The sequence below is a fragment of the Rutidosis leptorrhynchoides genome, chromosome 11, assembly GCF_046630445.1.
Source record: "Rutidosis leptorrhynchoides isolate AG116_Rl617_1_P2 chromosome 11, CSIRO_AGI_Rlap_v1, whole genome shotgun sequence".
Classification (NCBI taxonomy): Eukaryota; Viridiplantae; Streptophyta; class Magnoliopsida; order Asterales; family Asteraceae; genus Rutidosis; species Rutidosis leptorrhynchoides.
In genome coordinates this window covers 126,059,312-126,071,480 of record NC_092343.1, presented here as the reverse complement: position 1 = coordinate 126,071,480, position 12,169 = coordinate 126,059,312, and the positions used below count along the sequence as shown (strand labels likewise).

Below are 12,169 nucleotides of genomic sequence, written 5' to 3'. Positions count from 1 at the left end.
CAGAGAGTTTGTGTGTGTGTGGTTTACTTACTAGTCCGTATTTTTTAAATTCCACAAAACCATAGGAACCTGACACCATGTGTTGGATTATACGGACACATATAACAAGGAAACATTCAAAAACTTAGGGTGTGTTTTGGTGACGAGCTTGTTGGAGCTTATGGGAGCTTATAGGAGCTTGAGCTTATGATTTTAATAAGCTCCAAGTCATAAGTTTCGTTTGGTAGAGAAAAAAAGTAGAGCTTATGAAAATCATAAGCTCTGAAAAAATAAGCTACTTTTAGTAGTTTATGAAAAAAAGTAGAGCTTATGAACTGGAAAATAAGCTCCAGCTAGTTTACCAAACACTTATAAAAAATAATAAGCTCCAGCTACCAGCTTAAAAAATAAGCTCAAGCTCTATCTCATAAGGGAGATGATATAGCCACACTCCATTTTACTTGTTCCACCATTGAATCATGGTTTGTTCTCAAAATATCCCTACATATAATTTAACAAAAAACTTTAAATAATTTTTGTAAACTTATTATTAAGGGCTTTTTAGTAAATTTTGGTGGAACAAGTAAATTGGACGTTGGAAATATCATCTCCCCGCTCAAGCTCCAGCTCCAGCTCCACCTCCTTTCATCCAAAAACACTTCTTATTTCAAAACTATACTAAAAATAACCAAAAGTACATTTTTTCCTATCGCAATCGCAATGTCTGCCGTACGCCGGATCAAAGAAACCTCCGCCACCACTGCCACCGGCGATGGCGCAGCTAAAATCACCACCGTTCACTCGTCAAAATCAAGTAGAAGCACGACTCCAGTTTCCGATCGAAGCAATATCTCCACAGGAAAAGAAAACATCAACAGTTCCAGATCCACTTCGAGCTCCGGCGAAACCACAGAAACCGCTCGTACCGCCGATCGTTAAACAGGATCGAGTTGAAACGCGTGCCAGGTGGTCGACAAGCGTGCCGAGAGGTAGGAGCTCTAGCCCTTCTGAGTTTAATAAAGTTACATCTGATGTACGTAAAACTAGGGTTTCAAGGGTTTCAGGTGATAGAAATGATAAAATTGAAAGAAATGGAAGAAGTGTTAGTCTTGGTAGATCAACTAGGGTTTCAGATAAGTCTAGTCAGCAGAAGAAAGGGGATGTTAATTGTAAACCTAGGTCTGTTTATGGAAGTGAGAATTTGACACTTAAAGTAGTGAATTTGGAGAAGGAAAAAAAAAGTGAAGTTTGTGATGAATTGAAAAGTAAAGATGTAATGAATCAAAATGCTGGTTTAAAGACTAAAGATGTAAACTTTGCGAAAGAAATTCAAGGATCGAAAAACAATACTGCAGCAACTCAAAATGCTAGCTTGAATGCAGAATGTAGTTTGGATTCTGTTATGATGAAAGTTTCAGAAAGTGTTAAAAGTTATTCGAGAAGTTTAAGTCGAATGCGTGTGTAGGGTTGAGGTCGGGGAATGGGATTGAGAATGAGGAAAAAGGTGTACGCTTGAGTTTGGGTGGTTTGAGTGGGAAGGTGTCGAGTAAAGGGAGTAATTTGGATGGGTTGAACGTAAAGGGAGCAAGTGAAGATGGTTTTAGTGAGAGATTAATTGGTAAATATCCAAGTAAATTACATGGAAAACTTGCGTTTTTTGGAAGAAAAGGTGAAGAGGATTGCGTCCGATATTAAGAGGACTAAGTTACAACTAGGGGCGGTGGTTTAGAGATATGTGAAGTTCAAGAACTTGACAGCACATTAAGTTCAAAAGCACATGATAATCGAAACACTTGCAATGTAAAAGGTGATGTTGAGACAACCTTTACAACTGATGAAACGCTTGATGATTTTGATGAACAAGAAGTAAAGACATTTACTGTTTTTGAAGTGGAGATGGATGATAATTTGAATAATTAGTTGAATGAGATTGGGAAGAAGACTTGTACAGGTGGCTGGTTTGTGTCGGAGGGATAGTCCGTTCTGCTTGCTCATGATGATAGTTCGTGCACCTTTTATGATATTTCCAACTCCGAGGTACTTCATGCTGTTTTATGGTCTCTGTAACATATCTGCTATAGACATGAAAACAGTCTAAAGTGGTAAGTGTGGCTTGAAGAATCATAATCATTAATTGTGACAAGTTGGTGACAGTTAACCAAATATTTATATCTCAATAATCATATTTTACAGAAACTGCCAATGGGGCTTTGCCTCATTGGTCACCATGTTAACATGGTGTTCGAGGAGACCAAGGGTTCGAGTCTCGGGGGGGGGGGGGGGGGGATTTTCGTGAATTAACTCTAACCACTAACATTGCCTTTCAAAAAAAAAAAAAAAAAAAAAAAAAAAAAAAAAAAAAAAAAAAAAAAAAAAAAAAAAATATTTTACAGAAACTTTCTCATATGTGACTACTATGTTTTGCCTATTGATGTGACTTCAAGCTTGAATTATCAATCTAGACCCACAAATAAACTCCACCTTAGTTAATCATCAGTAATAGGATGTTTTAAGTAGGGAATCCATTCAAGACCCTTTATGCAAATCGTATGTCTTTTTTTTTCTTTCTTTTTTCTTTTTTTTCTTTTTTTTTGTTTGTTTGTTTGTTTGTCAGTTAGTCTGTCTAGAACCCATAAAGTAAGCTAGTTATTTCATTATGCACTTTTGAATCTGTTCTTCTAGTAAACGTGTTTGATGTGTATCAAGTATACAAGTTGACATTTTCAGAATCCCAGTTAGTAAAATAGTAGTTTCAGAATGCAGTTCTTCATTATTTTTTGTTGGTAAACGTATATCAAATATGCAGATTGGCCCTTTTGAGAATCCCATATAGTTAGCTATTATATATATGCTGACTTTTTTATGTTAGTAAAAGCGTCTAATCTGTTCAAGTATGCTTCTTTCAGCTATATTGTGTTTTTACAAGTCAGTTATTATTCTAAATCAAAACTGCCATGTTCTGCTTATTGGAAAAACATGATGAAGAACTTGATTACCATGTGTAACATAAAACTGGCAGTGTATCATTTAGTTACAATTGGGGCTGATTTGGGTTGTATTTGATCTCAGCGGGTTGAAAGTTGGCAAATTCCAAATGCATATAACCTTCTAAGTTGTTACTGGTTAATGATTTAGATATCATCAAGATAATTTTGCTAAAACAGCAAGGTTGTAAAAGTTGCTAGTCGGCACCTTGTAGGGAGTACTCGGCCAAGTCAGAGACTAGTTGGGGTGTAATCAGGCGTTGACCAACTTTGACTTTGACTGTCTTTTACCTGCGTTGACTGATTTTACCTAATTTGACGTGCCCATCTTGCCACTTCTACTTCCAAATTAAAATTCAAATGTTAAATTGTCTAACAACTAACAATGGTGGTTGTTGACTTGTTGACTTCAGGAGAACAGCATTAGCTCCATTACTCAACAATGTTTTAAGCAGAAGACATGGTTTGACTAATTTGACTTTAGACAACAGACAATGGTGGTACAAACCCAGTGGCCCACTTATTGTTTCAACTGCTAGTAACCAAAAAGTTGTTAGTGCATATGATGTTCGTGATGGAGAGCATATTATGAAGTGGGAGGTGCCGAATTGTGTTTTATCGATGGAAAATTCGATTCCATTGCAATGGAGGAATCGGGGAAAGGTGGTTGTCGCTGATGTGGAATGTGTTTGTTTATGGGATGTTGGGTCGCTCACACCCGAACCGTTATTATCGGTTTCTTCTAACGGTAAAAAAATTTCAGCACTTTATGTATAAAACACTTATGCCGAGCTTGGTGGAGGTGTTCGCCAAAGGTAAGTCTTTTATTAGTTCTTTTGGTTCTTGTTGCATCTTTGTGCATTTTTTATGGTCATTTATACATGTTATTTATGGAGGTGGTATTTTTAACCCATCTGGCCATCTATAGGCTATTTGGTTTATGTTGTTATTTTACTGGTTAAGCTAAATGTTAAATCAAAAGGGGAATCGATCAAGTGGACCGAAGGGGTTTGTAAATGATATACTGAAAAACCTTCACATGATTATTGTAATTGTACTGGTTCAGTAAATCTGTAACTGTATAACTGTATTAACCATATAATTTTATTTAAGTAAACGAATATTACAGAATCATTTTTGGGATGGCTCAACCTGACCTCTTTCGTTGTAACACACACTAAAATTTATCTGTTTTGATTTATTACCTAGATGTGGTAATTATGACCCATTTATTCATGAGTCAATAGGAGTTGTTTTATTTTCATCAGATCAAATAGGTAGTAAAAATTAGCTTAAAAGAATAAGGTTCAGATAGGTTAAACTGGCCAGGATGAGTGAAAGTCACCCAATGTATATAATGTATAAAACCTTCTCAATTGTTATATTAAAAAAGTTAGAAAATTCGATATCATATTGGACACTCTAAATATTTAAATTTTATTACTTCATGTGTTATTTATATGAAAAAATGTATTGTAGATCAACTCAGCTTGACCTGCACGTATAGAAGTTGCCCGTTTTGACTACCCAAACCACCTGCCCCGCTCATTATGCAACCTCAAGTGTATCGACTCTGTTAAATATTTTGTATTCAGAGTAAGCTCATCAGAAGCAGAAGGTAACGATGGCGTATTATGCGCATCAGATTCCATAAACGTACTCGATTTCCGCCACCCATCCGGAATTGGTTTCAAGATTCCAATATCCGGCCCCACTGCCAGCTCAGTTTTCTCCAAGGGAGACTCAATCTATCTCGGCTGCAACGGCCCACCATCATCTGCAATAAAACCAACATCCCCCTCCCAAATTCAACAAATTCAACAGTTCTCTTTACGCAAACAAAAGCTTTTTAGCACATACAATTTACCCGAATCTAATGCTCACCCACATTATAAAAGTGTAACACAAGTATGGGGTGATTCAAATCTAACCATGGGTGTATGCGGTTTAGGATTGTTTGTATTTGATGTTTTAAGAAATGATGGCTCAAAACCGTTTGTTAGTGATTATGGAAGTGGTCAAAAGATTAGGGAGACTGTTGGACCGGATAACTTATATTGTCCTTCGTTTGACTATTTGGGATCACGAGCTTTGCTTATATCGAGAGACCGCCCTGCATTTTGGAAATACTTATCTTAGCTAATGTCATTTTTATGGTTTTTGGGTTTTGTAATAGGCCAATGATATATCCACTATTAAATTTACTACATAGACCTTAATTATGCAATAAGTAGTTGTACTATATGCATAAATAGATGTACCATCCATCATGGATGTATCAAATTTTGTGGTGGACATATCATCGACCTTTGTAATATATTTGTCACCAATTGTGTGTTTTGCTGTTTCATGAATTTGCATTACATTTCCTAAGTTATAGTCTTTGAGTTAGTTGTTTGCCTCTGAATTTTGATGTTGGTTTAATATAGTCTATCCCATATCATGAAAAATTGACATTGATATATTTGTGTAGAAAATGGTTGATTTGATTCATCTCTGAATGATAAATTGATAATTACTTGATCAATTGAACACTAAATTAGGAATGGGATTGAAACTGATGCAAGATGTTTGGTTGATGGGGTTATGAATGAAAAATGGGTATATACCTTGTAGTATCCTTAGTTGAGTAAGTATTTGTCCATTCTTTAATTATAAAATACATTTTTAAAAATATGAAATATATAACTTTGTTAAATAATCATTCATTTATACAAACCTATAATTATGCTCATGTACATACAAAACCTATATGCATTTTGTTAAAAAGTACAATAGTTTATTAACTGAATTTATAACCACCAAGTCTTTGATTGAGTAATATGGGAGGCTGAACTTTGAGGACTCTGTCTCGGGTTCGAATCCTAGACGAGGCGAACTTTGAAGATATTATTTCCCGGGTTCAAATCTCATCGAGGGTTTTCACCGATTTCAGTTGCCTAACGAGACGAGCTGGTTTCTTCCGGAGCGTGAGTGTGTCAAATATGATTGGGGGGTGATTTCTAACCCCGTCAGCAATTCAAAATTGCCATTCTAAAATGAAATTAACTGAATTTATAATAAGTTATTATCATTTTTTAGTAAACTTCTGTATTTTTTAATGACAATATGACCAAGTCTTATGAAATAGATATGTATCATTGTTAATTCATTGTATGACTAGGTCTTCTGAAGCACAAGATATTGTAGTAAACTGAAACTGACATTCTGACCCGTTCCATTTTGGCATATTGTGGTATAAACCCATTAAACTCACTCCGTAAGACTCGAATGCCTGTGAAATACCTCCACCGGATACCTCTTATTTGGTGAACTGGTCGGAACGAGACTAATTCCACTGTGTCAAGAGGTGTTAACTCTTGACAAGAATAGGGCTCGACCCCGTGTCCACATTTGCAAAGAGCTTCCACATAGCTGATCCCAACTTTTAAAACTACGGGTACCATTCACACCAAAGTGCATTAATCTTCATAAATAGTATTAAAGATATTATAAATAATATTAAAGGTATTACAATGTTGATTTACAATCCAATATATGGAATCTATTCTGTACTTTCTGCCGGCTTTGCTTGCCGGCCTATCGATTCGTACGGATTATGGAATCGTAGGAGACAATTAGCTGCAAACGAATCACATTGATTCGTACGGATCACCTTGCTTGCGGGGCCTACGTACACATCTACAATGTATGTATTTATATCAACACGATGACATGTTAAGAATTCAACTTTTTATTGATCAAGATTTTTAGCTGCAATGAATATCAATAACCCTGTCCCACAATCTAAATGGGCTACAGATCTCTGTGAATGTGGAAGCCATCCAGCTACATGTAACCATCTAACATTCATTCTTGTAGCTTTTTCTTTATTTTATCTTTCGCAAGGTTTATGATTAGTTATTATATGAGTGAAAATGGTTTTGCAGGTCTCATAACATGTTGTCTTCCATGTGTCACTTTTGGTCAAATCGCAGAGGTGGTGGACGAGGGTCGAAGTTGTAAGTAACTTAACCAATAAGTGTTTTGTTACTGTATAAAGGTGGCAAATGTGATCTGTTTATCGAAGTAAAACCGTTAAACAAGCTTAGATAATATAGCTATATAAGAAATGTGTCAAGAACTTACAAATTACTCAATGAGGAAAAGTTAAATTTATGAATTTTGTGTGAGTAAGTGTTGATGATAACTTAAGTGACTACATCAGTCACCATTTTCTTGAACGCGTGATGTTAACTTTTTTTTTTTTTTTTTGCGTATAAATTAATACTACATGATCGAACTTAAATTATTCAAATTGCAATTACAGATCAATTTTGAGGGAATGGGAAATTAGCTGAGGCATATTTGGCTGAAAATCAGAATTCATTCAAATTCTATTTTGATATGTTCTATATTCTGATTATACAGAAGTTTTATTTGACCCGCCCGTTTGACCACCTATATCTATCTGTCAAACTTTCATGTAATACTGCTAGTCGGTATCTGGTTTTCTGTGCAGCGTGCGTGGGTCAAGGCTGCATTTATGGCGTCTTGATGATGATTACATGTCATTGGCTCTATGCTTGCATGTATAGAGAAAGATTACGAGCCAAGTACGGTTTGCCACCCGCCCCATGTAACGATTGTTGTGTTCACTGTTGTTGTGAGTTATGTGCTCTTTGTCAAGAACATGGTGAGCTCAAGCACCGTGGGCTCGACCCATCCAAAGGTAATTGGTTCTATAAACTTGAACACGTCTAAATTGATATGGCCAGTAAACGAAAATGGAGATTTTTTCTATTCACGAGTAAGTTTACTCAGATGTGTGTAATCTAACCAGATATCCCGAGACTGTTTTTTTGCCCTTTTTCTTACTGATCTAAAATATGTTGTTTACCATCTTTTCCCTTTATTGAGGTTTGAACTTGACACGTTGACACCTAGGAACATAAGGATGTCAACTACTAGTATATCTTTTTTTTTTGAACGGCGATATCGACATCGAATGCTCTCATTTGTCACCCACACACGCGTTAGTAGGAAATCCAATTCGCGACGATGTTGGTAGTACCATCGAAGGTAGGGAAAACCCTCCAGAGACCTTCCCAAATCGCATTGATGTTGGCAGTACCATCAAATGTTGGAAACTCCCTGCTTCGAGTGAAAATCGAACCTGGGTTGGCAGTACCCCAAGTTGGATCCCACCCCCAAATCACTCAAAATTGACCATACTTAATGGTGCAAGTATAATATTTGGTTTTTATTTTAACATGTGAATTTGTTTGTGTGTTAGGTTGGATTGGGCCACCAAATGCAATTCCACACATGCCACCTTCAATGGAGCCACCTACAATGGAAAGATGAGGTCTTAGTCATTATGGTTTTAGCCTTGAGAAAGGGACTACTTGCATTTTCAATTAGCATAAAAATAAACAACTACTTTGTCTATCTTATAACATAAATAAACAAGAAAAACTTTTTGCTTCTACTTTATTTTGTAAGTATATCTTTTCATTATTGTTTTTACGGAGTCATCTGTTATTCAGTTATTGATGGGTTGCACTTTTGTTGTTTTTATTGTTTAGTTTAATAATTTAATTTAAATTAATTGAATAGGAGTAGTATATAAAGGTTAAGTGCACATCAATATATTTAGAGGGCGTTTGAGAATCAATTTGAGGTGGTTTTTTGATTATTGTGTTTTTAAAACGTAAACAATTAAATTACAGTGTTTGGCAAACATTATTTTAAAATCAATTATTTGCGTTATTGGATAATCAAAACGCAGTTTTGAGAAAGCTACACAACCCCTGTTTGAAAACATGATTTTAAGTTATACTATTAATTCCTTTGGTTTGTTATTCTTCTGTACATCTATTTTATCTTTATTTTTTCTCTTCCATATATATCGATCAAAACAAATGATTCATTTTCTATTTTCTTACTTTGTTTTCCAATTGATAATTCTGTAGGTACTGTATTTTATTTCTGTTTATTTATGAAATATACTTTAAGTACTTGTATTGTTCTGTATTTCCTACTAAAATGCAAGACCAAAAAGGTAGTCAGTCCATCCATTCCATATTAAATGTCACTAATAAAAAAAACATACAGTTTAAGAAATATTATTATCGCATTGTACTTTTTGTTTACTTTTCAGTTTTACTTGTATTCATAAAGTAAAGGTATAAAGAAACTATACCTCATTTTTTATATTTTATTTATAGGAGTTGATAATTAATTTTAGAGATTTCGAAATAAAATAATGAACAATAAAATAAGAACCGAGGGAGAAACATAAATGCCAAAATTTTCAATAAAAGGAATGTTGCTTTTGTTTTGACATTTTTGTTATAATACATCAATTATTGAAGTAGAAGTCAAGAAATGGTGGCTAACAATTTTATATAATTCACAAAAGTCAAATATGTAACACTCTTTGTAGTATAAATATGCATCAATATGTACAAGATAAACACACCATTCTAATATACTTACATCAAGTATTATACTTCTTTCTCTCCATTATAATCCTTGTTCTTACACTTCATTATTAGTATTCTTAATCAAGAATCAAACCACTAAAGGTAGTTATAAGCCTACTGAATTATAACACGTTATCAGCACGAAGTGCTCCGTATAATCAAGGTTTATCTAAGCAAGTACAAGTCACTAATCAAGGCAAGTGTTCAAGTCCGGCAGTACGCTGCTTCGGACCGGTGTACCCTGGGAACAGACGCAGAATCTGTTTAAGGGAATTGTGTCAAACACAAGCCCGGTTCAACCTTCAATTCGGTGAGATCGTTCTATCCTTTTGTTCTTATTATTACGTTTGTGATAATATGCATAATTGTTTCAGTTTCATATACATATTTACCTACAAACTTAAACAGATTATTGTTTTCTTACGAAACTGAATTTCAATAAACTGATGCCGTAAGTTGTTGATGAGCTTATCGATATTATATGCTATTTATATAGACGGTATTTAATCAAATTGATGTATGCTTGACAATTATAACCTCTTGACTATGTTCTAATTAAGTGTTTCATTTATATATTTATAATTTATATATGCTCATCTGGCTATAGTTACGATTAATCCAATCCAATTATTCTTGTGATACTGAGTATTTTATTATTGATTATACAGATTATTTCTTATATAATTTATAATCGTCTGTAGTACCTTTTGATTAAAGTATATTAATTGTAATAGTAGATCACGCTTGCTACTGATGCTATGTAAACCGGATTGTTTGTTCTGAATATTTACAAGGCTACTGATCTTGTCTTACTAATGACTCATCTTACTAATGACTCATCTTATGTATACTGATACAATTCTTCGGTGATAAAATAAAAAAATACTGGCGATATTTATGTTTTAATTCTTGAATGAATTATAATTGGCATGCATCATAAATACGTATGTTAATTAGACTTTTGATTACACATACTCTGTATAAATTTACAATGTTTCATCATACGTGTTATGATTTATATATTAGAAGAATATTATTAATATTAATGATTATGGGTATGTGCATAATACTTGGACACGTGCTATACATTTGGTAAATTCTAAGCAACTTATCTTCATCTCATTACGTTACTTAATAGTTATTTTGTGGAATACGACAATTTGTTATATGGTAATAGCAACTGTGAATCTTGGATAGATCTATATATATTGTATATATTGTGATTATATATGCTACATGGTTATGGTTGCTACCTTGTAAGTTTTTAATTGGTCTAACACATGCACGGAGCTTGAAATTTCATATTACAGGGGCCGAAAAAAAATAACTAGAACATATAGTTTCAAATATAAAAATAAAACCTCAGCATAGTGGACTGGTGGGCCAAAATTTCTTAAAGTCTTAAAACAAATTACAAAAGTGACGGTTGTGTATTCAGAGGGGCCAAGGTTTAATTTTTACATATAGTCCTCATAAAATACGAAAAATTACTAATAAGTACAAAAGTTTTTGGGCCTCCGTCCTTGGTCTAACATGAAACTTGGAAAAGTGGTTATATTAATTTGTTATATCATGACATATGCTATTATTAATCTAATTGATTAATAAGTTAGTGGATTAGGTTGGCATATTATATTGTGATCGGTGTACTATTTTAAACTCTCGTCATATACATGATTATATGTGTTATACACTGATGCAATTTGATTTCTTTTAAATCACGATAAATTGCATATTGAATTATTTTTAATGTTTAATGCATAATTGATAATCATCATGATCTTTTAAGATTAGAAATATATTTGATGTATACATAAATTTGTTGTATACTTAATATGCATATCTTTCAAGGGAATATAATTCACAGACCTTTGATATATTAGATCGATTTACATGGTAATTTAATATTTGAAATGTTACCTTATATTTGATATATATTATTTTATGCATAAAAGTTTAAAATTATGTGGAGTCCAGTTTTATGATGATTAATTGGGCTTATCATGACTATTGCTACTAGGTTACTAGTACGATTGTTGAGCCGCTTTCTAATGCGGTTCTTTCTCAGATTGTAACTTGTTTGCAGATAGTGGTAACATACACACTATGATCAAATCTAAGAAATATTTCATTGATTTAAATCAAATGAAGGAATTATAAATACTATATCAGGTCTTGCAAACTTGATATAAGGAACGAAAAAGGCAAAAATTCATATTACCAAATGGTACGAATTTTCTGATAAACAATGCTTTGTTTTCTCCCAAATCAAAGAGAAATTGTTAAGTTTCTCTGAAATATATCATAATGGATATGATTATCAGTCAATGATAACCGGAAATGAGAAATACCTATGTAGCACCGAAAAGCGCATATGATGAAAAGTGCAGCGCATATGATTAAAAGCGCAGCGCATATGATTAAAAGCGCATATGATGAAAAGCGCAGCGCATATGATTAAAAGTGCATATGATTAAAAGCGCATATAATGAAAAGTGCATATGATGAAAAGCGCATATGATGAAAAGCGCATATGATGAAAAGCGCATATGATGAAAAGCGCAGCGCATATGATTAAAAGTGCATATGATGAAAAGTGCATATGATGAAAAACGCAGCACATATGATTAAAAGCGCATATGGTGAAAAGGATATATGATGAAAAGCGCATATGGTGATTAATAAAAAAGCACATACGGTGATTAATGAAAAGCACATATGGTGATTAATGAAAAAGCA

The 12,169-nt window shown here is 33.8% G+C and overlaps 1 protein-coding gene and 1 pseudogene across 1 annotated transcript; both read left to right on the top strand.

Annotated features, from left to right (window-relative positions):
* The first annotated feature begins 745 nt into the window (after positions 1-745).
* Positions 746-5,429, top strand: LOC139874923 (KIN14B-interacting protein At4g14310-like; annotated as a pseudogene).
* A 1,147-nt stretch (positions 5,430-6,576) lies between these two features.
* Positions 6,577-8,522, top strand: LOC139877666 (cell number regulator 2-like). The gene is made up of 4 exons (XM_071865098.1): positions 6,577-6,797; positions 6,893-6,964; positions 7,465-7,674; positions 8,239-8,522. Exons 1-4 carry the CDS (start codon positions 6,722-6,724, stop codon positions 8,307-8,309), a joined length of 429 nt encoding a protein of 142 aa, XP_071721199.1. The 5' UTR covers positions 6,577-6,721; the 3' UTR covers positions 8,310-8,522.
* The last annotated feature ends 3,647 nt before the right edge of the window (positions 8,523-12,169 follow it).

What these genes read in the sequence shown, in the direction of transcription:
- LOC139877666 (XM_071865098.1), top strand. Translation starts at nt 6,722, where the DNA reads ATGAATATCAATAACCCTGTCCCACAATCTAAATGGGCTACAGATCTC. An exon ending in TGGAAGCCATCCAGCTACAT is followed by an intron (nt 6,798 to 6,892) that starts GTAACCATCTAA and finishes ATGGTTTTGCAG; the next exon opens with GTCTCATAACATGTTGTCTT. An exon ending in TGGGCTCGACCCATCCAAAG is followed by an intron (nt 7,675 to 8,238) that starts GTAATTGGTTCT and finishes TTTGTGTGTTAG; the next exon opens with GTTGGATTGGGCCACCAAAT.